The 24,598-nt window shown below is 43.6% G+C and overlaps 1 protein-coding gene and 1 pseudogene across 1 annotated transcript in view; one reads left to right on the forward strand and one right to left on the reverse strand.

The window, feature by feature from the left end:
* The window catches only part of ALDH7A1 (aldehyde dehydrogenase 7 family member A1), a 46,503-nt gene that overhangs the window by 21,405 nt on the left and 500 nt on the right, over positions 1 to 24,598 (reverse strand). The window contains exons 2-9 of the mRNA XM_013995069.2: positions 22,795 to 22,848; positions 21,907 to 21,972; positions 14,135 to 14,215; positions 13,670 to 13,793; positions 10,760 to 10,892; positions 8,948 to 8,992; positions 6,082 to 6,159; positions 3,397 to 3,494 (exon numbers count right to left, since the gene is read on the reverse strand). Coding sequence (XP_013850523.2) covers positions 3,397 to 3,494; positions 6,082 to 6,159; positions 8,948 to 8,992; positions 10,760 to 10,892; positions 13,670 to 13,793; positions 14,135 to 14,215; positions 21,907 to 21,972; positions 22,795 to 22,848 — 679 coding nt within the window. The remainder of the gene's footprint in view (positions 1 to 3,396; positions 3,495 to 6,081; positions 6,160 to 8,947; positions 8,993 to 10,759; positions 10,893 to 13,669; positions 13,794 to 14,134; positions 14,216 to 21,906; positions 21,973 to 22,794; positions 22,849 to 24,598) is intronic.
* LOC110259133 lies at positions 556 to 1,658 on the forward strand (annotated as a pseudogene).

The raw sequence follows: 24,598 nt of genomic DNA on the forward strand, positions 1-24,598 counted from the left end.
AGTTTCGGGTTAAGAGCAAAGTGAATCAGTTATATATCAATATATATCTCAGTTATATATCATATCTTCAAAAAAATTAAAGCAGTTGAAAAGTAAGTAAATACAACTTTCCAAGAGAATGGGAGGTTGGGGAAGGCAACCTTCGTGATTTTTAATACATGCTAACAGACTGCCAAAATTAAGTTAAGCACCACGTGAATATTCACCAAGTGAATATTAAAGAGGAGCAAGTCACTGAAGGCTACATAACCCGTGTAGTCTCTGCTCCCACAGTTGATTTAATGGCCGCTTGTTGGGCACAGCAGAGCACTGTGCCAAGGGCTAAGAAAAACGAGGAAACACATGCTACTCGTAACATCAGCTCCTCCTGCCTGGCTTCAAGCAATAAGTAGCGGAAGAGACGGAACCATAACCTCCACATCCTTTCAGTTCTCTAGATGCTCCCTAACCATGTTCAGAACCACCAATCCCCTCCAGGAAAAGCATCGACAACTTAAGACAGATGAATTACTTAACAACTGTAATCCGCCTAATGGTTCTACTTACTGGAGAACAACCAACTACTGCTTTGAGTAAGAAGGGGAAGGGAGGAGGACAGTACCTGCTAGGGAGCGAGGCAGGATTAACCATCCTGAGCACCACTGCACACACTACTGGCCATCTGTTTATGTCTGAAGAAAGACCTATTTAAACACTTGCCCATTTTTTAATTGGGTTATCTTTATAGCACTGAATTCTGAGAATCCTCTATACATTCTAGGCTTAAATCCCTTATCGAAAAAAGGACTTGCCAATATTTGCTCCCATTCGGTAGGTTGTTCTTTTCACTTTTTTGATGGCACGCCCTTTGAAATAGCTAAGTTTTTTAGTTTTGATGAAGTCTAATTTATCTATTCTTTCTTCTGCTGCTTCTGCCTTAAGTGTCATATATAAGACACCAAGGACTAATCCAAGGTTACAAAAGCATTTACTTCTACTGGTTTTGTAGTTCTAGTTCTCACATTTAGGCCTTTGATATATTTTAAGTTAATATTTAAGTACAGAGGTAGGTAGGGGTCTGACTTCATACCTAAGTATCTGGGTATCTAACCGTCCCAGCACTATTGGGTCAAGACCATTTTTCCCCACTGAAATGTCTTGGGGCTCGTTCTGTGCAGACCTGGCACCTCTTCTGTGAAGTGGCAGCTGAGACTCTGGCACTCACCATGGTCAAAGGAGAGCCCAAGGAAGCGTCGACTGAGAACAGCGACCATATTAATTGGAAAGTGGTGGGGCAGGATGGTTCTGTCATGCAGTTTGAGATTAAGAGGCATCCACCACTTAGTAAACCAATGAAAGAAAGCCTTTGTAAACAACAGGGTTTGGCAATGAGGCAGATCAGACTCCAATGAGATGGCAGCCAATCAGTGAAACCCACTCCTGCACAGGTGGAAATGGAGGATGAAGAGACAATTGATGTGTTCAAGAAGCAGACAGGAAGTGTCTACGAAAAAGGGTTCCTCCAGGCCAAGAGACAGTCTCAATCAGAAAACTGCAATTTGGTTCCACCACATCCTAACAACTACTGCATAGCTTTCTCTGTTCTTTCATATTGCATTTTTAAAAAAACTAAACGGCCAATGCTATGGTTTGTTCAACATCAAATGGAGATGAGATAGGGAAAAATATTGGTTCAGTGAAAATACCCCCTTATCTCTAGGAGTGGCATGCTCATTCCGTTCTTTATATTCCAGTGGGTTATTTTGCTCTATTTAACGACAACAGCAATAAAACCCATAAAGATCCTTGCATCCATTATTCTACTGGAGAATCTTAATGTTTTGCATTCATCATTGTAAAACCAAAGATAATTTTATAACTTTTTTGCACATAGCTATTACCTGTAGGTCAATTTGTCTTTAAGCAAGGATATATTACTCTAAAAGAAATGAATCCTAAATAGTTTTCCCTTTAAGTCAAGTGTCTTGTTGTTTAAATAAACTTCTTGTTTAAAAGAAAGAAAGAAAGAAATGCCTTGGCATCCTGGACCCTAAATTTAAGAGTGAAATTCTGGATTCTCAAGTCTATTCCATTGATTTTCCTATCTTTATGCCAATATACACAGTCTAGATTACTTTATTTTTGTTAATAAACTCTGAAATAAGGACATGTTCAGTCCTCTGACTCTTCCCTGCCCCCCCAACCCCCGGCCCGACTGTTTTGGCTATTTGGGGTCCTACACATATCATATGAATTTTTGGATCCAGTTGTCATCTCTACCAAGAAACTAAATGACACTCTGAAAGGGACTGCATTCAATCTGCAGATCACTTGGGCAGTAATAATATTGTTTCAATAAGTGATAATGGGAGGTCTTACATTTATTTAGGTCTTTCAAAATTTCTTTCTATGATGCTTTGTGGTACTATGTGTGGCAGACTTACACTTCTTTTGTTGAATTTATTATTAAGAATTTTATTATTTTTGATGCTATTGTAAACGAAACGGTTTTATGAATTTCATCTTCGGACTGCTCACTGTTAATATATAGAAATAACAATTGATTTCCGTACATTAATTTTTGTATCCTGTAACCTTGCTGACCTTGTTTATTAGCTCTAACACTACGTAAACTTTCTTTTAAAAGCAATGCCCATGTAGAAAAATAGCTAACAGTAACTATTCAAGTCCCACTAGGGTTAGAGTCTAAATTCAGCAAAATTGCCAAAAACTGACCATCACTATTATCCAAAAAATACCTCTTTTTTTAAAAAAAATTGGAAAACCTCTTAATGAGCCATACAGTGGGAAATACAAAGCTTACAACCCTCTTCACTCTTACATGCATGAAATATAAATGAGAGAACAGACCTGAGTGTTTTTTGACACATTCACGCTGGGCCCTGTACTCACTGATTCTGTTTTAAATCATGGGGGTTTTTGTGTTTTGTTTTGTTTTTTGGCCCCCACCATGGCATACGGAGTTCTTGGGCCAGGGAGCAGATCCAAGTTGCAGTTTCGACCTCCGCTGCAGCTACAGCAAAGCTGGAGGTCAGGTTAGGGATCAAACCTGCATCGTGGCACTGCAGAGGCGCCGCCAATCCTGTTGTGCCACAGCAGGAACTCTTGAATTGCGAGTTTTCTTTTTCTCTATTTGCCAAACAAGTCTGAGAGAAACTGCTAAATATATTTGATGTGATTCTACTATGGTCATTTGGGGGGAAATGACATCCTCTTCCAAATTACACTATTAAATGTCCTATCTCTCAACTATTAACCCACTATTAATTGAACCCTTCCTTTTACTTGGACATTCGAATAAACATGGCTAACGTCTCCAAGGAAAAAAACGAAAGCTTTAGATTTCACATCCATACCTGAGGCAATTAAAACGATCATTTTAAAGCCAACACTTACCAAACCTCTCCTGTACCATAAGGGCCACTTGTTTTCCCACCTGAGTGCTTCCGGTGAAGGACAGCAGGTTCACCTGCTCATCTTTGGCCATTGCTGTGCTGCAGGGGAAGAGGCATCGTCACCCAAGCAGAGAAACCCAGCAATGAGGAAACTCGATGGTACCAAGCAGAAAACCCCATGGAAAGACCGTCAGTCAAGACACAAGCCCTTGTCATGGAAAGACCGTCAGTCAAGACACAAGCCCTTGTCATGGAAAGACAAAGCCCTTGCCCTGGAAAGGCAGTCAAAAGACACAAGGATCCATCCCAAGGAAGCAAGGCAAACTCTTCAGGAAAACAAACTCGATTTTCACACAGAGAACCATGCAGTAGGACATGGTAACCCGTTCTGGGAGCTCTCTGGAAACAGCATCACCTCGAGGTGATGCTGTCAAGGAAGATGATCCTCCTTGTACTACTGATCGATGACCAGAAAATACGAACTTAGCAATTCCTCCATGAGCATGCCAGTTATTCTGCAGGCTCTTAAAACTGATTCCTTGAGAATTAAAAGGTTAAAGACTGTAGGGAAATACCCTGAATTTCCTTCCTGGAAGCTGACTTACAAATGCTGTGCTAGGCTTTCCAGTTTCTAAGGCATATAGACCAGACACTACTGATCTGAACCTCCTGGTTCACAGTTCAGTGCTTCAAAGGGCTTGATGTGGCCAAGCAAGGCAGGCACAGTGCCAGACCAAGCTACGGCTGGATCTGCTTGATGAGCTATGCACAAAGGCTTCCCGAGACCAGCCTGGCACACGAGCACTGACGGGTAAGGTGGCTGCTGCCGAAAGCCTTTCTTTACACACTGCTGTTATTATCTGAGCTGTTTCAAGGCCAATAAAAAGGACTGGATGCCCAAGTACAAGGACAGAGTGGGTCAAAGGCCAGAAGACCCTGTCTTAAATGACATTTAGAAAATACTTCAGGAGTTCCCGTCGTGGCGCAGTGGTTAATGAATCCGACTAGGAACCATGAGGTTGCGGGTTCGGTCCCTGCCCTTGCTCAGTGGGTTAACGATCTGGTGTTGCCGTGAGCTGTGGTATAGGTTGCAGACTCGGCTCAGATCCTGCGTTGCTGTGGCTCTGGCCTAGGCCGGCAGCTGCAGCTCCAATTTGACCCCTAGCCTGGGAACCTCCATATGCTGTGGGAGCGGCCCAAGAAATAGCAAAAAGACAAAAAAAAAAGAAAAAAGAAAAAAGAAAATACTTCTTATGCACTCTTTATGTGGAAGTTGTATTTTCTAATATTTTCTCATTTATCTGAAAAAAGGAGTAACTTATTACTCCTTTTCGACACTGTTAAGTGTTAACAGTGTGGTCCAAGTGCTGAAAGACTAACACTCTGACCACTTAGATCCAGTAAGGGTTCTCAGACCTGACTCCTGTGAAACATCACCTAAACAAAGTCAAGGCTGGAAGAACCAGTTTTCACCATGGTTCACAGAAATTATAGTCCGTTCCAGATTAAAAAGAGGTTGTGACATTCTGCCAAGTGGAAGAAGCCAAACATGGAGTTCCCTTCGTGGCTCAGCAATTAACAAACCTGACTAGGATTCATGAGAATGTGGGTTTGATCCCTGGCCTCACTCAGGGGGTTGATGATCTGGTGTGGCCATGTGCGATGGTGTAGGTCACAGACTTGGCTCGGATCCCACGTTGCTGTGGCTGTGGTGTAGACCGGCAGCTATAGCTCCAATTCAACCCCGGCCTGGGAACCTCCATATGCCACAGGGGCAGCACTAAAAAGCAAAGAAGCAAAAAAAAAAAACTACCTGTGAAGCCAGCTTGGATCCTGCATTTATGTGACTGTGGCCTAGACCAGCAACTGTAGCTCTAATTAGACATCTAGCCTGGGTACTTCCCTATGCCATGGGTGTGGAAAGAAGGAAGGAAGGAAAGAAAGAAGGAAAGAAGGAAAAGAAAGAAAGAAGCCAAACATAAAGGCCAAATGTTGTATGATTTCATTTACATGAAATATCCCCAATAGGCAAATCCAGAGACAGAAGGTAGATGAGCAGTTGCCAGGGAAAGAGGGGGAGGAGTTAGTGCCTACTAACAGGTGCAAGGCTCCTTTTGGGGGGGAACAAAAAACGTTCTGGAGTAAGGTAATGGGGATGGTGGCACAACACTGTGACTATACTAAGAACCACTCAATTGTACATTTTCAAGACAGAACCTTATGGTATGTGATCTACATGGCCATTTTTAAAGAACAATAAATTAGAAGCTTTGTTTCAGGGGTTCCCTCTTTTGGTCAGCTGGCGAACCCAGAGAACAGGGTCAGTTCTTAGTGGGGAGTAAGGCACCGCAGCACAATTCCACAGTCTTGCTTTGTAAGCGAGCTCATTTATAAATCTGGCCTCAGGAAGCCATGGACTGCACGTCAGCAGAACAATTTGCTATTTTAGGATATTAACAGCTTATAATGCTAGGTCTGGGCAATGACCAAGACAATTCTCACTCATCCTCCAGCACAGGCTACTCATTCATAAGGTAAAGCCCAATGAGATCCCTAATAATAATGACTCCAAAAACCCATTCTCATCTCCCTAGCTATACTGGGTTTTGAAATTCTAATAAAAGATGATTCTAGTTGACCAACCAGGGTCCTTCAACAGAAAGATACCCTTGGCCAGGTGACATACCCAATATCCGCTCCACCGCAAGTCAAGGAACAAATAGCACCAGGCAGCTTGTTGTCTTCCAGAACCTTGGCTATTATCCTAGAAAAGAAAAAGCAATCACTAAGGAAAAGAATGATTTGATTTCTTACCATTTTTTGAAAAAGAGCAGTAATTCCAACCATGTGACTTTGCAACTTTCCAATCCCTTAAACATCCAGGCCTGGATTTCTCTTCACATACTAACACCTAAAAGCAGATTTTTTTCCCCCCTAAAAGAAACTTAAGAAGAAGAAGACATGCAAAATTAATAAAAGACTCTAAAGCATTGGTTAGAGAAGTGATTATTGTATTCTCAAGTATTTTCTGCCCAATTGTGAAGACATATCTGGTTCAAGATGGTCAATTGATCACAGAGCATTTGTTTTGGCCTCTTGCCACCAAATCCATTGAAATGATGGTAGAGAAATAAAAAGGGAAATATGGAAGAAAGCTCAGAAAGATGAAGAAAATGCAAAGTAGTTACCACTAGCAAATGAGATGTTTTAACCATCTCTGCAAAGCAGAGCCAGCCAGGGAAGTGGTCAAGGATAAAAAAGGGAAAAGACCGTCCAAACCTAGAGAGGATGCTGAGGAGACGGAGCAGAGGGTGCTGGGCTTGCCTGCACCACCCCAAAGACGGTCAGGACTGGTGTCCACCCGCTTCACACCAACCTCCTAGGCAGGCAACACCAGCACCCTCCAACTAAAGCTGAAGGACAAGCACAACTTTCTCCTAGTCTCCTTACAACTCAGCCTGTCAAAATGAGAAATAAAGTTCAATGCTACTTAAATCTGATTTTGAACTGTAAAAACTGGCTCCAGTAATTCTGACATCTCTGGAAACATGGTTCTTCCATTCATTTTGAGCTTCCTAAGGAGCACAGGCCTCAGGAGAGCAGTTTCTTTTCATCAATAATTCCAACCGGCTGGCTACTTTCTAATGTGTTTAAATTTCAAAAAGATCGGAGTTCCTGTCATGACTCAGTGGTTAGCGGGTCCAACTAGGAACTATGAGGTTGCGTGTTCGATCCCTGGCCTTGCTCAGTTGGTTAAGGATCTGGCGTTGCTGGGGGCTGTGGTGTGGGATGCGGATGCAGCTTGGATCCCGCATTGCTGTGGCCCTGGCATAGGCCAGAAGCTACAGCTCTGACTGGACCCCCAGCCTGGGAATCTCCAGAGCCGCAGGTGCGGCCCTAGAAAAAGACCAAAAAAAAGAAAAAAAGGTCCAGGAGTTCCTGCTGTGGGCACAATGGGATCGGCCACACCTAGGGAACACTGGGGACTGGGGTTGTCACTGCTGAGGCTGGGGTTCAAACCCTGGCCCAGAAACTTCTGCATGTTGTAGCCAAAAAAAATTTAAAACAACATTGAATGAAGAGAATACCTGATGCTATCCTGCTGACAAGCTATGTTCCTGACCTATATCATTCTTAATAGACAGAGGTAAGACAAGTGGTCATTTTATGAGTCTAAATGTTAGATGAATCTAAGAACTCCCAGAGAGGATGTTACAACACCCTGGGTTATTTCAGGCACAATTTAGCATCGTTTTACTTATTGTCTTCTATAAAAAATCAGGTATTATTCTCAATTATCTTAAAAAAAAAAAAAAAAAAAAGAGTCAGGTTCCTACATAAACACCTCAAACCCTTTAACGGTTTAAAGCAAATACATGAATAAAATATTTAAAACTACAAAGCTACAGTAACCTAGAACATATGAAACCAATATCAAAATTAATAATAATTTAATCAGCTGCAACAACTGGCAAGTCATCAGTTACATCCACATTAACTGGTTTTAAGGTTTGGGTTTTTTGTTTGTTGTTGTGGCCACAGCATGCAATGGCTTGATGTGGGCTCTCAGTTTCCAGACCAGAGATTGAACTCAGGCCACAGCAGTGAAAGCATCAAGTCTTAAGCACCAGACCAAGGAACGCCCTAAGGTTTATTTTTTAAAATTGCTTAGGGGGAGTTCCCATTGTGGCTCAGTAGAAACGAATCCAAATAGTAACCATGAGGTCGTGGGTTCAATCCCCAGCCTCGCTCAGTGGATTAAGGATCTGGCATTGCTGTGGGCTGTGGTATAGGTTGCAGATGCTCCTCAGATCCTGAGTGGCTGTGGCATGTAGTCTGGCAGCTGTAGCTCCCGTTTGACACCTAGCCTGGGAACCTCCATATGCCTCGAGTGCAGCCGTATAAACCAAAAGAAAGAAATAAATAAAATTGCTTGGGGAATCTCACAATTTTTACGTGTTTTGTATATTAGAATTCTCTGTAGTATTTAATCTGAACACCCTTGCCTCAAAGGATATTGTTTCCTGAATATCACATATGACTTTCAAGTAAATAACTAACACACACTAACGCTCTTCTAGCCAACTTTTCATTTCCTAAGCCGGTGTTTATATATATATATAAAATAGGAGTTTCTGTCATGGCCCAGTGGTTAACGAATCCGACTAGGAACCATGGGGTTTCAGGTTTGATCCCTGGCCTTGCTCAGTGGGTTAAAGATTTGGTGTTGCCATGAGCTGTGGTGTAGGTTGCAGACGAGACTCGAATCCCGCGTTGCTGTGGCTCTGGCGTACGCCGGCGGCTACAGCTCTGATTGGACCCCTAGCCTAGGAACCTCCATATGCCACAGGAGCAGCCCTAGCAAAGGCAAAAAGACCAAAAAAAAAAAAAAAAAAAAAAAAGTATATATATATAATAACCGAAAAAAAAAGTTTATCCAAACTCGATGCTGAAATAAATACTTTCATGTCAGATTAAAAATTCATTGCCTATCAATCACCCTTCTAAGATCCTCCCATACTGAGAAAAAAACAAAAACCCCACATACTTACTTTGTGACGGCTACACTAATGAGTGAAGTTGTTGGAGCGCCTTTCCTTGTGAGGGATTAAAAAAAAAAAAAAAAAAAAAAAAAAAAAAGACAGCTTAATTTGTGGAAATCATAAATACCTTTTTTTTCAAGCAGACGCAAGACTCTTTATATGACAAAAAGTTCTCTCCAATGAAAAACTGAGCCTAGTAACTGAAAGAGAAATCTACCTTCTGTTTCATGTCTCTGGGATCTTAAGCACTGTAAAAATGCAGAACTTTTATAAATAGAAAAATCACACCAAGCAATTTTGAACCTACTTGCACTGATCACAGGAACTGTTACAGGAACTATTACAGTAACTGTTCCGTCTGCCAATTATGGAAACTGAGTAAAACAGAAATTGATCAACAGAAACTTTCGCTTAGAAGGCCCAGAGAGCTGAGGAGAGCTACACTGAACTAGCCTTTGGCAACAGGGGGCCAAACCATTAATCATCCCAACCGGGCCTTTCTCTTTTACAATCTTTTGAGTGCCTTCAACTGATTACTTCATTACATCAGTACATATTGGAATGATAGATACAAAATGGGCAAAGGCAATTCTCCTGGGTTGCCTGATCTAAGTTCCTCCACTGAACGTGAGAGTTAAAAACAAGCAACTGTTTTGTCATCTATAAAATATTGACATTTCCCAGCTAACGTTTACTATCACATATTTTAGACAGATGTAACATTGACCAAGTGCCTCAGAATCACTTGGGAAATAGCTATTAAATTTTTATTGAGTTTAGAAAAAAGAATCGCGAGTTCCTGCTGGGGAGCACTGGGTTAAAGATCCCACGTTGTCTCTGTGGCAGTGAGAGTTCAATCCTTGACCCAACACAGTAGGTAAAGGAACCAGTGTTGCCCCAGCTGTGGCACAGGGTGAAGCTACAGCTTAGATTCAATCCCTGGCCACAGTATGACATGAGTGTGGTCGAACAAAGGGGGGAAAAAAAAAAATCAAATTTCAAAAGAATATTATGACTCATCCCAAGTTCTTTTTTTTCCCTCCTACTTGTTCACTTATTAAGTGTCTGTCAGTGTAGATGATAAAGATGTTCTGCTTGCAGCTTTTGGCAGAGCAGGGACATTCCTTCAAATTTCATGAGTGGTAGAAATGGGGGGACTACTGGGGCTCCCAAGACAGCTTCAGCATGGGAGCTGGTTGCTGGTGAACAATAAAAACCAAAAAAATCGATTATGGGGGGGGGGGCAAAGGACAGAGATTGAGTTCAATCAGATGTACAGTGATTTAATACACAGCTATGTCATGAAACCCCCATAAAAACCCTGTATATCGAGCTCAGTGGAGCACCCTAAGAAAGCTGCAATCATTAAATACTGTGCTTTCCTGAGTTCTGTGAGCCATTCTACTGCATTGCTAAAACTAAGCGTTCATGGGAACCTCCAGATTTATAGACAGTTGGTCAAAACTGCAGCTGTCCTGGGGACTGGAAAAATGTGCAGCTTGCATCTCAAGTAGGGACAGTAGATGGAGCCTGACACTAAGTCCAGGTAGTTAGTGTCAGAAGTGAACTATAGAGCTCCTGCTTGAGGTGGAAATAACTGGGAGGAACAGAGGAAAGGGCTGTGTCGAAAAATACAAATCGTACCAATCAGAGAATACTTACTCCTGAAAATCAGCATCTCACAATAGCAGGTGTGATTTACCACGGTAATTGAAAAAGTGGTAGAAAACATTTCAAAACATTTTACAATACTTTCCGTAATACCTGAAAATGGCTATTTTTACCATCCAACTACTGGCTAACAAAGTGGGCCGTTCTTACCAAAGGCAGGCATTCCCGCAGATCATGGCGATGGCGTTGTTCCAGCCGTACACTGCCACGGGGAAGTTGAATGCAGTGATGATTCCGACCAGGCCTACGGGATTCCACTGCTCGATGAGCGCGTGGCCAGGTCCTGAGGACAGGGAAGGCGTGCGACATGCTGAAGCACGTTAATTGAATGCCTGTGCAGTTCATCAGAACAAAGTCTGAAATCCTTCATTTCAGAACAAAAGTGCAGCAGACCAAGGGGGGAGTTCCAGATGCCTTGGGATCTTTACATAGCTGTGGGGCCACTGATTCGTTAATTCGCAAACAACAGAAGCTGTTACTACCACACTATCCCATAACCTGTGAGGGTGTCCGTGATGCCTCTGTTCCTCACAGGAGCTCTGGATCAGGGCAAGTGTCAGTCCCCTCTGGGAGACAGGGACACTTCACAGAGCAGATGAGAGATATGCCCATGGTGACGGGAGCAACAAGGGCAGAGCATGATCAGAACACAGGAGTCAGGACTCTCAGGGCCCTCCCTGTTCCTGACACGGCCCTCAGCTAAATTCAGGACAAGATGGCTCATGCACAGGGCAAAAAAAAAGTTCTAATAATTACATAAACATTGCATGAATGAACTGCACTCATCTTTGCATACTTACAGAAAAACCAAAGCTACAAATACGTGTATTTTATAGTCAAACTCTCAAGTCGCCATAATCCTAGAAGGGCCTTATTTATTTATTTACTTATTTTTGTCTTTTTAAGGGCCATACCCGAGGCATATGCAGGGTCCCAGGCTAGGGACTGAATCAGAGCTGCGGCTGCCAGCCTGCCACACCAGATCCAAGCCACGTCTGTGACCTACACCACAGCTCACAGCAATGTGCGGTCCTTAAGCCACTGGGTGAGGCCAGTTATTGAACCACAATCTCATGGACACTAGTCGGGCTCGTTACCGAAGATCCATGACAGGAACTCCTATAGGGCTTTATTTTAATCAAAGGCAGGTGAAGCGGTGAAGAACCTCCCTAAATTGGCAGTATGCAACCTTTCTAACCGGAAAATATCTATTAAAAGTGTTCAGGGAATGCCCATCATGGCTCAGCGGAAATGCATCTGACTAGCAACCATGAGGACACAGGTTCTATTCCTGGCCTCACTCAGTGGGTTAAGGATCCAGTGTTGCCGTGAACTGTGGTGTCGCTTGCAGACAGAGCTTGGATCTGGCATTGCTGTGGCTGTGGTGTAGGCAGGCCAGTGGCTACAGCTCCAATTCAACCCCTAGCCTGGGAACTTCCATATGCCCTGGGTGTGGCCCTGAAAAGACAAAAAGTAAATATAAGTATTCAATGACATAAAATTAAGCTTGTCTTGGTTACTGGAAATCACCATTATATATCTAATTAAGGATAATAACTGTACATTTGAAAAGAATCCCCTCTTTCTACAGTGGGGAATTTGCCCAATATTGCAATTAAAAAAAAAAAACAACTGGAAAATATGATTTTTAAAGAGTTTCTTGGCATTCCCTGGTGGAGCAGCTGGTATTGTCAGTGCTATGGAATGGGTTTGATTCCTGGCCTGGGAACTTCCACATGCCGTGGGGGCAGCCAAAAAAAGAAAAAGAGAAAGAAACCTTATTTCCCTGATTCTAAATGTAACATAATTCCCATCATGGAAACTTCAGAAAGGAAGAAAAACAAAGAAGATGGGAACAACAATCACGGCTACTACTTTGGGAGACCACCTGTACCTGCAATGCAGGCACAGCAATCACCTGTTTTGCTCCACTAATACAGCAAACACTACAAATCACATAAGCTCTTGTCCTCATCATTCAGGACAGGTTGGTCCTTGCAGCACAGTTATGCTAAAAGACGCAAAACCCCCTAAATATCCATAGGGAACTGGCCATTCTCACAACAAATAGATAGCCATAATAATAATAAAAAAAAGAAAAATAAGATGTCTTACCGTATGAAAGAATTTCTAAGACACATAAAGTAGGAAAAATGTATAGACTAGAGAACATACAGTTTCCTAATTTCTGTGTTTCTAAAAAAGACCCATTTGCCTGCATGTGAATAAAACCTCTATGCTTCAATACTTCCACAGGGATTCTACGGAGTACCCTGTGGGGAGGAAGGAAACATTTCATCTTTTACCCTTTTGTTCCTTTTTAACTGTGTGATATGACTACACTAACTCTTCAAAAAATCTAAAGTACTTCAAAAACAAGTGAATACAAATCTGCAATACAGTGTGAGGTTGGGGAAGGCAATCGTCATGATTTTTTAATTTTAACACATGTTAACAGCCAAAATTATTCCCTCAACCTTTGTCATATGACTTGGCATTTCGGTCCTTTCTAATGCTTCCTACTGAGAGGACAATGAACACCTTTACACATAAACCTCCGTCACATTCCACATTATTTACTTAGAGTCTTGAAACTGGTATTACGTATTTAAGGCTCTCTGGACATTTGTCAAAGTTGTTTTCCAGACAGACTGCTGGATCACATTGCCCAACGTCCCCGGAAGAGTGTCAGTCTCACCCACGGAGTTGCCAATGCTGAGTTTTATTTATTTCTATTTTCTTGGCTACATGCACATCATTCCAAAGTTTCCTGGGCAGGAGTCAAACATGGTGCCACAGCAGTGACAACGCTGGAACCCCAACCTGCTGGGCCACTAGAGAACCTCTGTCTCTAAAAATAATTTTTTGAAATTTTTTAAGTGTCTTGATCTCATGTTTTCACCAGTTTTGATTTCCATTTCTTAGTAAGAAGATAAAAGATGTTTTCCTATACATGTGAACTACTTGAAGTTCCTCTTTTGCGGACTGTTGAGAGCCAGAGAACACTTTAGAACATCTGTCAGGCACAAAACTCTCAGCTGAAGTGACTTGAGTGCTTACTTTCAGAAGGCAGGATGGGTCCCCCGATCATCCGAGACAAGCCAACAGCATAGTCACAAATATCCACGTACTCTTGAACTTCTCCCACACCTTCCACCAAGATTTTCCCCATCTCCAAAGACACCTAAAAACACACGAAGCCAAGCAGCATTTTTTTCATAAGAATTCAGGTTTCAAACATTCAATTTATGGGGAAGGAAAAGTAAAACATTTTGTTTCTGTTTTGTAAAAGTTATAAACGTCAGAAAGTCTGTCCTCATTTTGCTGAAGAATTTTAAAATCTAAGAAATACCGTCACTTTTTCCTATCTTGTTAATCTTTCCTCTAAAAAAAAAAAGATTTTTAAAATATTTAAATTGCTTTTCTTAAAAATCACAATCTTAATTTTGAGATTAAGGTTGAGAACTAGTGGGCAGCCTTATTCTCCACACAAAAGATTGCACATTTACTACAAAAATACTTTACCAGGCTTCCTAGTACTTGGATCTTCTCCCGCAAGGCATCACCGATCTGTCTCACTATTTCTCCTCGCTTTGGAGCAGGAATCTAAGGAAAAAACAGAATCTTAGCATCTGACTTGAAGAATAAACTCGTGTCTACAGCACAGCATTCATAAATGTGCTTTAAGTGGGAGTTCCCCGTTGTGACGCAGCAGAAACGAATCCAACTAGTATCCACAAGAACGCAGGTTCAATCCCTGGCCTCTCTCAGTGGGTCAGGGATCTGGCATTGCCATGAGCTGTGGTGTAGGTCGCAGATGCAGCTCAGATCCCTTGTTGCTATGGCTGTGGCCAGCAGCTGTAGTGCCTATTTGACCCCTAGCCTGGGAACTTTACATGCCTTGTGTACAGCCCTAAAAAAAAAAAAAAAAAGAAAAAGAAAAAAGTGCTTTAAATAAGATAACTGCACATCAAAGACATCAAGACAACTGCTTTGATCCTATCAAGACTGCAACATGGTAGGCCCTAAAATCCATACCTGAGACCAAGAAAATATCCAGATATGTTCCTGGCAAACAAGGTTCTGTGCCAAGTACAGAGAAATTCAGATTGAACACACCCTTTTGAGATGACTCGAGAAAACTCAAAATGCCTTTATGATTCCCAGTGACATTTTCATATAGGTCAAAGTAAATGCATGCCCAAACGCTACACTTAGCTTACTGAGAAAACTAGCATTCCATAAGCCATTCAAATCACACCATTCACTCTCCAAGTATTTTCTGAGCACCTTCTTTCTATGTGACAAGAGTAATGCTAGAAACTGAGGCTACAGCAAGTGAAATACTCATGGAGCTTATAACAGAGGGGGAAAAAGGCAACAAATAATTACAAATTGCTGCAAGGGCTAGACCGACCAAGGAAATAAACAGGGTTCTGAAACAGAGGAAACAAAAAGTTTGGAGGATAAATGTATACATTACTTTATCTAAAAGGTTTTTGGGGAGTTCCCTGGTGGCCTAGTGGTTAAGGATCTGCATTGTCACTGCTATGGCATAGGTCTGATCCCTGGTCCAGGAACTTCCTAGCACTGCAGCAAAAAAAAAAAAAAAAAAAAAAAAATAGTTGTCAGGCAAAATCTCCAAAATGAGACTGAAGCTAAAACCAGAGGTTAGGACAAGTCAACCAGGGGAATTTTTTTTTTTTCAAGGAAAAGAAAACCATGTAAGAGATCCATGGAAAATAAAAGCTTGATAGAGTTCCCACTGTGTCACAATGGGATTGGCGGCGTCTTGGTAGTGCTGGGACACAAGTTCAATCCCTAGATCCAGCGTTGCCGCTTGGGTCAAGACTGTGGCTCAGATCAGATCCTTGGCCTGGGAGCTCCATGTGCTGCCAGGCTGCCAAAAAATGAAAAAGAAAAGAAAATTTTGTGGAACGGATCTTGGGCTGATTGGGAAGTACACCATGCCTACAGCTAGCTGGAGCTTTAAGAAGTCTGAATCTTAAGAGTTCCTGTTGTGCCTCAGCAGTAACAAATCCTACTAGTATCCATGAGGACTCAGGTCCGATTCCTGGCCCTGCTCAGTGGGTTAAGGATCAGTGTTGCTGTGAGATGTCATGTAGGTTTCAGACTCGGTTCAGACCTGGCGTGGTTGTGGCTGTGGTGTAGGCCAGCAGCTGCAGCTCCAATTCAACCTCAAGCCTGGACACTTTCATATGCTGTAGATGCGGCCCCAAAAAGACAAAAAAAAAAAAAAAAAAGGTAGTCTGACTCTTACTCCAGATGCAATGGGAAGTCTTTAATGGTTTTAAGAAGCCAAAAAAAAAAAAAAAGCCCAGTGGTGTCCACGAGGACTCGGGTTCTATCCCTGGCCTCACTCAGTGGGTTAAGGATCCAGTGCTGTCGTGAGCTGTGGTGTAGGTAGCAGACACAGCTCAGATCTTGCATTGCTGTGGCTCTGGCGCAGGCCAGCAGCTACAGCTCGGATTCGACACCTAGCCCGGGAACCTCCATATGCTGAGGGTATGTCCCTTAAAAAAAAAAAAAAAAAAAGACAAAAGACAAAAAAAATATCACTGCCTAATTCGTGGAGAATAAAATTGGAGGGAAAAAGAAGAGAAGAAGGGATTAAGAACATATGCTAGGAGTTTCCGTTGTGGCTCAGTGGTTAATGAATCCGACTAGGAACCACGAGGTTGCGGGTTTGATCCCTGGCCTTGCTCAGTGGGTTAAGGATCCGGCGTTGCCATGAGCTGTGGTGTAAGTCGCAGACCTGGCTCAGATCCTGAGCTTCTATGGCTCTGGTGCTAGGCTGGCGGCTACAGCTCCAGCCTGGGAACCTCCATATGCCGCAGGAGCAGCCACAGAAAAGGCAAAACAACAACAACAAGAAAACATATTCTAGTCTCCAAGGCAAAAAAAAAAAAAAAAAAAGCAACTTAGCCTTAAGACTGAAGCAAGGGAGACAAAAAAGTATATTCAGGTTCTATTTTGGAAGTAGAATGAACAGAACACACTGATGGAACAGGTGGGAAATCAGGGAATGAAAGAACTAAGATGACTCCAGGTCTCTGGCTTGACTAGCTAGGTAGAGGTAAGTAGAATTACTGAGACGAAGACAACTTGGAAGAACTGTCAGGATGTTTGTCTGTTGGGCCATAACAAGTTTGAGATGCATGAATGGAGGAGACATACTCTCTCCAGCTATGACTTCACCCCTTCTCACCCTTCCAGCTCTTCCTGATTCATTCCACCAACTGGACCATCTATAAGCATTAATCTAGAGTTACGTGGGGGCAAGGAGGAGGGGAGGGAGGCGGCTTTTTAAAGTTTAGGGTTAAGATCTAAGACCCAAAGCCTGACTGGTGTTTGCCAACTGACAAGGAGAGAAAGGAGGACAGTGAGCACAGCAAATGCGAAGGCTACAAGGTGAGTATGGTGGTTTCGGAAAGCCACAAGGACTTCAAAGAGGCAGGCGAGGAAAGGAGGGGCTAAACTGCAAAGGACCAGGGAAAGGATCCAAAGAATAGGGGGGAAATTACTAGAGGGTTTCACAGGGTGGGCAAGAAATCACAGAGCATTTTAAAATACACTGTAGATGGAGTGGAGAAAAATGGGTCAGAGGGAGATAAGACTCAGGCAGGAAAATGATTAGGCCGGAGAAGAGATGGTGGCTGTCTGGCCCACAAAAATAGCAATAGAGATAAATATAATTCAAACTGTTTAGGACGTGGTATCTGACTGACTCTCAACCCTGGCTGTGTATTCATTAGAATCACCACCCAAAGTTTAAACTACGTTCCAAGCCAGACCACAGAAACCTGGTTTTTTTCTTTTTCTTTTTCCCTCCAGCTTCCAGGATGATTAATAGGAACAGCAAGAGAAGAGAAGAAAGCCAGGATTAGGAATGAGGTGAGGGCTACTACGAGGGGAGAACAGGAAAGCAGGAAGACAGCCACATTCCTGTGTGTGCTTGAACAGTCCCAGCCTGACAGGGCATCAGTAACCTCAGGCCCCCCTGAGATGGGCTTGCCCTCATCCCTGCACGATTCACTCTGAAGGGAGGTTTAGAACAAGCAACAAACACAGCCATGAGGTGGGAACGATCAGCCGAGACCTTGGGGACATACTACTAAGAGAGCCATGGCAAAGCACTACCAAGTGTCTGTGGTCCCTATATTCAGCTACAGAAGCCCCATTAACAGTCCCCTGTCATCAAGAGAGAACAGAGTCTGGCTCTTCCTCACCAGGAATAGAAAGGAAAATGACACAAACGGGATAAAGAGAGACAGGAACACGTGGCATCTGGATTGAAACAAGTTCACAAAAGAAAGCAGCAGAACCAGTATTCCCAACTAGGTTCTCTGTAGTTAGTTTTATTTAACGGGACAAAATCAGTCTTTAAAAACTATCTTTTGGAGTTCCCGTTGTGGCTCAGCCAAGGTGAATCTGACTAGCATGAGGACTCAGGTTCGATTCCTAGCCTTGATCAGTGGGTTAAGGACCTGGCATTGCTGTGGCTGTGGTGTAGGCCAACAGCTACAGCTCTGATTTGACCCCTAGACTGGGAACCTCCATATGCACGGGTGCAGCCTTAAAAAGAAAAAAAATAAAATAAAAATAAAAACTATCTTTTCACGGAGTTCCCATTATGGCTCAGCAGGCTGAACCTGACTAGCATCCGTGAGGATGCAGGTTCTATCTCTGGCTCTGCTCAGTGGGTTAAGGATCCAGCAATGACATAAGCTGTAGTGTAGGTCACAGACATGGCTCAGATCCCAAGTTGCTCTGACTGTGGCATAAGCTGGCGGCTGCAGCTCCCATTCAGCCCCTAGCCTGGAAACTTCCATATGCTGCAGGTGCGGCCCTAAAAAGTAAATAAATAAAAATTACATTTTCATACTTTTTTCCTTAAAAAAAAAAAAGAAAGAAAAAAGTTCCCTTTCAAAAACTCCAGGCTTGGAGTTCCAGTCGTGGCACAGTGATTAACGAATCCAACTAAGAACCATGAGGTTGCGGGTTTGATCCCTGGCCTTGCTCAGTGGGTTAAGGATCCCGAGTTGTTGTGGCTCTGACGTAGGCCAGTGGCTACAGCTCTGATTGGACCCCTAGCCTGGGAACCTCCATATGCCGTGGGAGCGGCCCTGGAAAAGGCAAAAAAGACACACACACACACACACAAAAAAAAGAGAGAAAAGAAAAAGAGAAAAAAAAAGAGAGAAAAAAAGAGAGAAAAGGCTTAATGCAAATGAACTAAACAAAACAATAGTTTGTCCTCACTCAACAGGCAAGGCCAGCCAGAAGGATCAGGGCCAAGCAGAAGCAGCCCCACAGGAGTGAGACTCCAAGAGGAAAAGTGTGTACAAGGGATCAAGCCTTGGTCTGTTTTTGTTTGAGGACCAGCAGCCCCATTGGCAGAGACCCCGGGGGCACGGTTAGGAAAGGCTCTGCTTCTTCCCAAACTTTGGACTCAATTGCTTAACTCCAGTTCTAACAAGTGGGATGGCCAACTGACTCCACCATTGCCCAGGAGAGCTACCTGCTCCCACTTGGCACCCCCACTCTACTCGGAGGACTAAAAAGTAAGAGGAGAAGGAGGAAAGAATGTTAGGTGCAGAGGCTGGCATCGATAAGTAAAAGCAGATGTCAAGTAACTTGAATTTGAAAATAGCAACAACAACAAAGTACAGCAGAATACTAAAGAAAGACGTGACAGGAGTTCCCAAGTGGTTCAGTGGGTTAAGGACCTCCACTGTCACTGCAATAGCTCGGTTCACTGCTGTAGCATGGGTTCAGTCCCTGGGAACTTCCACATGCCTCAAGCAAGGTCAAAAAATAAATAAATTTAAGCAACTGAAAGATAATTTTTCTATTAATTGGTTGTATGTCAATTTAATGACAAGACAAGCCATAAAACCCCTAAGAATAAAAAAATTTTCCTCCCAGAGATCCCATTATGGCTTTGCAGTAATGAAGTCAACCAGTATCAATAAGGATGAGAGCTCAATCCCTAGCCTCATTCAATGGGTTAAGAATCCTGCGTTGCTGTGAGCTGCGGTATAAGTTGCAGGTGTAGCTCGGTTCTGGCGTTGCTGTCGCTACGAATCCAATTTAACCCCTAGCCTGGGAACTTCCATATGCTGCAGGTGCAGCCCTAAAAAGCAAAAAAAAAAAAAAAAATTCCTTCCCTACAGTTTAACCCTAAAACTGCTCTAAAATATAAACTCAATTCATTTAAAAAAAAAAAAAAAAAAAGCACTCAGTTGTCCCTCAGTATCCAAGGGGGACTGGTTCCAAGACACCCACAGATTCCAAAGTCTGTGGAAGCTCAAGTCCTTTATAAGAATGGCTTAGTAGGATAGTCCGCACTCCTTATCTGCACATGTGGAACTGGCCAATATAAAATAAAATGACACTGCTTTGGCCACTATTCTCTATTTTACCAAGGTGAACTTGACTTAGCATACCATTTACCTCTGAAGTGGTATTTCCTTTGTTCAAGGATATTTTTGATTGTGTATGCTGGAGCCCTGAGCCTAACTTAGAGCCAGAATTAAAGAAAAAAAGGTTCTTTCTGCTTTGCAGAGGCAGTCTCTTGGCTGAAAACAACCTTGCAACCCAGCCCTGGGCACTCCTGGAGAGTCTGCCCCTCCACACACCCCCATCGCAATCATTGATGGGGGGGGCAACCACTGGCTCCGCACTCCCTAAACCCAGCAGCACTTGGTTTTATAAATCAAACTCACAGGCACTCAGGTTTGCCCGGCCTGTAAGCACTTTAAATGATTAACTCCTTTAACCCTCACAATAACCCTAGAGTTATCACACCTGATCGCCCCCTTTTGCAAGACAAAGCACAGGAAGGGGAAGTAATTTACCCAGGGGTAGAGCTGGGGTAACCACATGAGATATTCCTACAGCTTGAGGACCTCACAGACCAAAAGGGATATTCAGGGGATGGGGGAAGTGGGTGGGTGGGGGGTGCTGGGACACCCAGACTAAGCCAGTTTTTTACTCTGCCCTCCGCCAGAGCCTGGCCCTTATGTAGTGACAGCTCGGTGTGGTCCAGCCAGGCTCAATCCACAATTCCTCCACTTGCTCAGAGAACTACCTGTTTCAAAGCTTCATCAGACTATTGAGGAGCTGGAGCCTTGCCCTGTGGGACCTGCTGCAGCCAGGCCACTGCTGCCCTTTGAGCCAGGAATGTCAAGATACCTGCTAAGATACCACTGAAATGGAGTTTTAACTAAAGAACAACCCCCCTTGGCTAAGTAGGCAACTGCTAGCCTTTCCAGCTGTGCTTATCACTATGCCACCCTTCTTGTAATAATGTAACAACTGTGTGCTCTCTGTCCAAGCCAGCAGCCCTGCTAATCAGGTACCCAGCATTGCTTATCAGTTCTGCTTCTGTAACCTTGCTTGCTCAGTTTCTTAGGGAGGAACACTGTCTGCTTGGAGATGGGGGAGGTCCGGGATGCTTACATGGGAAAATCAAGACCTTGTAGTGTATAAAAGTTACTGAGAACAAAGACCTGGTGCTCAGACTCTGGAGGTGACTCCTCTGAGCCCGCACCAGTGCTGAATAAACCTTGCATTTCCATATCTCCCAGTGCTGTTTGTCTCCTTCCACTGCCACGGTTTTTGCGGTTTCCACAACACCACCATCCCCTATGATGATGTTGGCAGGGGGAGGGAGGGAGGGAGGAAAAGGGGCAAATGGGTATTTTTAGCACAGATATTCCATTCTCTTTGCTCCATTATAAATTCAGGAGTTCCCCTCGTGGCGCAGTGGTTAACGAATCCAACTGGGAACCATGGGGTTGCGGGTTCGATCCCTGCCCCTGCTCAGTGGGTTGGCGATCCGGCGTTGCCATGAGCTGTGGTGTGGGTTGCAGACGGGGCTCGGATCCCGCGTTGCTGTGGCTCTGGAGTAGGCCAGCGGCTACAGCTCCAATTCGACCCCTAGCCTGGGAATCTCCATATGCCGCAGGAGCGGCCCAAGAAATAGCAAAAAGACAAAAAAAAAAAAAAAAAATTATAAATTCAAGCAACTTCAGCTGGAGAATGTTCATTGATCAAGTTAATGCCTCATTAGTACAGAAATCTAGTCCATTTAAAATTACCCAATTACTGGACGCCAAATATGGAAAAGGGACTTCTCTAGGACAACAGCAGAGGAAACAGTCACAGCCCCCAAGAAGCTCCTGTTGTTTCAGCAAGAGGCCGGCCCATCAGAGGTCTCTTTACCTCACTGTAATTACAGGAGAAAATCATGGCATGGCCTCCATACTTACATCTGCCCAGATCCTCCAAGCTTCTCTTGCTTTCTTTACAGTTTCTTCATAGTCAGCCGCGCTGGCCTAAATAAATAAAGATTTAGAGGGAGATAGAGGGAAAAGGAAAGGACAGTGAAGATCTTCTAAGACGACAGAGATTATTTACGGAAATGAATGCGATTATCTCGACGCCTCTAAGATCTGCACTTTAAAATGATTTTCACAACCTATACTTCCAAAAACTTGCTGGAACTGACGAAATCAGCATCTACGCTTTTTTGAGGCCCTCTCAAAGCAAAGTCGAAGACCCTCGTCTGTGGGCCACACCTGAGGTGTGTTAGAAATTCAGAACCTCCAGCTCCAACCCAGATTTAAGAGGTCAGAACACTCAATCCAAGGGAAGACCCCAGGTGATCCAGAAGCACAGCCTTCAAAGGGCCTCCTCCCTGGTCCTCTCTGGGATTCACCTTTTCTGGGGCACATACACCCCCACTAAGTGGATGGTCCCTCCCAAACACATGTTAAAAAGAAACATTATTCTGGAGTTCCCGTCATGGCGCAGTGGTTAACGAATCCGACTAGGAACCATGAGATAGCAGGTTCGGTCCCTGCCCTTGCTCAGTGGGTTAACGATCCAGCGTTGCCATGAGCTGTGGTGTAGGTTGCAGACGCGGCTCGGATCCCGCATTGCTGTGGCTCTGGCGTAGGCCAGTGGCTACAGCTCCGATTCGACCCCTAGCCTGGGAACCTCCATATGCTGCAGGAGCGGGCCAAAGAAATAGCAAAGACAAAAAAAAAAAAAAGAAACATTATTCTTTGACTTTGTAAATCTGCATTGCTCAAGATTAATGGCACACGCTCCCCATGGGCAGTCTGCATTAACCATAAACAAAAAAACCCACTTACCTGTCTGACTCTGGCTATGGGCTCATTGTTAGCAGGACAATAGGTGGTGATAACCTAGAAACAAAAAAATGACCACCATAAACAGAAGACCTAATCCCAAACAGAGGGGGCAGACCAAATTGGGGGAGGGAGGGAGCGGAGAGGAAGAAAAACAAAGATTATCCAAACTATCCAAGACTCTATTTGAACTCAGAACCTTTTCATTAACTTGTTACAAATAAGAGACTCTACAGAGCGCTTTCTTTCTTTTTGCTTTTGCTTTTTAGGGCTGCACCTGCAGCACATGGAAGTTCCCAGGCTAGGGGTCAAATCAGAGCTCCAGCTGCCAGCCTACACCACAGCCACAGGAATGCAGGATCCAAGCCTCATCTGCGACCTACACCACACCTCATGGCAACACTGGATCCTTAACCCACTGAGCAAGGCCAAGATCGAACCTTCGTCCTCATGAATGCTAGTCAGATTCCTTAACTGCTGAGCCACGACAGGAACTCCTACAGCTCTTTCATTTTTGACCTGAACATTCAGAACCACCTTTTTTGCAAAACCCACCTTTGCCACAATAGTAGGTATATAAACAAGAGCCTAAAAGGTAATCCATTATTTTGCCTCTTTTTCCATTAACAATAGGCCAAAGTTAAAAGTTTAACTGATTCCCTCTCCCTTTCTCTGCCCACCCTCTCTCTCTGGTCACAGGTGAAATGGCCAAGGCTAGACAGCCATTGGAAAGGCTATTTTATCCGTTAACCTTGTGAACTGGAGATTGGCACGTGCCATCTGCCTCTACAAGGATTCAGTCAGGAGCCACTGCAGCTGCTGACCCTCAACATCCATGAAAGGAGCTCAGGGCACAGAGTGGAGAAAAGGCAGGGTGGGCTCTGGGGAAAACTGGCAGAAGAGATCTTAAGACAGGTATTTTCAGGGGAGCATTTTATGAACCCAATTCTAGCATCTCCTCATACCTAGAAAAGTACTAAAATCCTTCGTGATGACGTCTGCTCCTCATGACCAGTGGTAGCCTGAACGAGAGACTACACCTACTTTCTGTAAAATGTGTGCTTGGTTGCATGGACCTCCCCCTTCACCAAAAATCACGTAAATACTCACACACACCCCCGCCCATCATCTCTTTGGAGCCGTATTTCAAAACTACCAGAAATGCTGCCTCCTGGGCTAGAGTCCTCATTTCGTCCCAAATAGAACTTAATTCTCAGCTTTTAAGTTGGGCCTATTTTTAAAGTCGACAGCCTAACAACGGGATGCCACAGGAAAAACAGGATGAACCAACAATGGGGCTGGGAGGATTTGGGGAACAATTAAAAGCACCTGTATCACCTATAGTCACAGATAAACAAGACATGTTTCCTCTAACAAAGCAGTTTCATTGAACTGTTGGATGTTATACAACATTTAAAAAAAAAAATTTTCTGTATTCAGCTCCCCCCAAAATGTGGGCGATAATAACCTTACCCTTACATCATATTCTCCAAAACTTTTTATTGAGCATTAACTGGGTGTCAGGCATGATGTTTGGATCTGAAAATAAAGAAATGCTGAAAACGCGGCCTTCAAGGAAACTCAGAGCCCAACGCAAACATGACGGGATTTTAGCAGATCCGAGCCTGCACCCCAAAGGATTTCAGGAAAGACTATATAAAACTACACTGTAGCACATTACCTGTGGCTCAGGTACCATGTGAGGAGCCACAGTCAAGCATGTAATTCAGCTAATTTCCACCGCTAAGCATGTGGCATTTCTCACAATCGAGCGCAGAACTCTGCCATGTTGTTTCAAGTATGCAGA

Source organism: Sus scrofa, chromosome 2 (assembly GCF_000003025.6).
Source record: "Sus scrofa isolate TJ Tabasco breed Duroc chromosome 2, Sscrofa11.1, whole genome shotgun sequence".
Lineage (NCBI taxonomy): Eukaryota > Metazoa > Chordata > Mammalia > Artiodactyla > Suidae > Sus > Sus scrofa.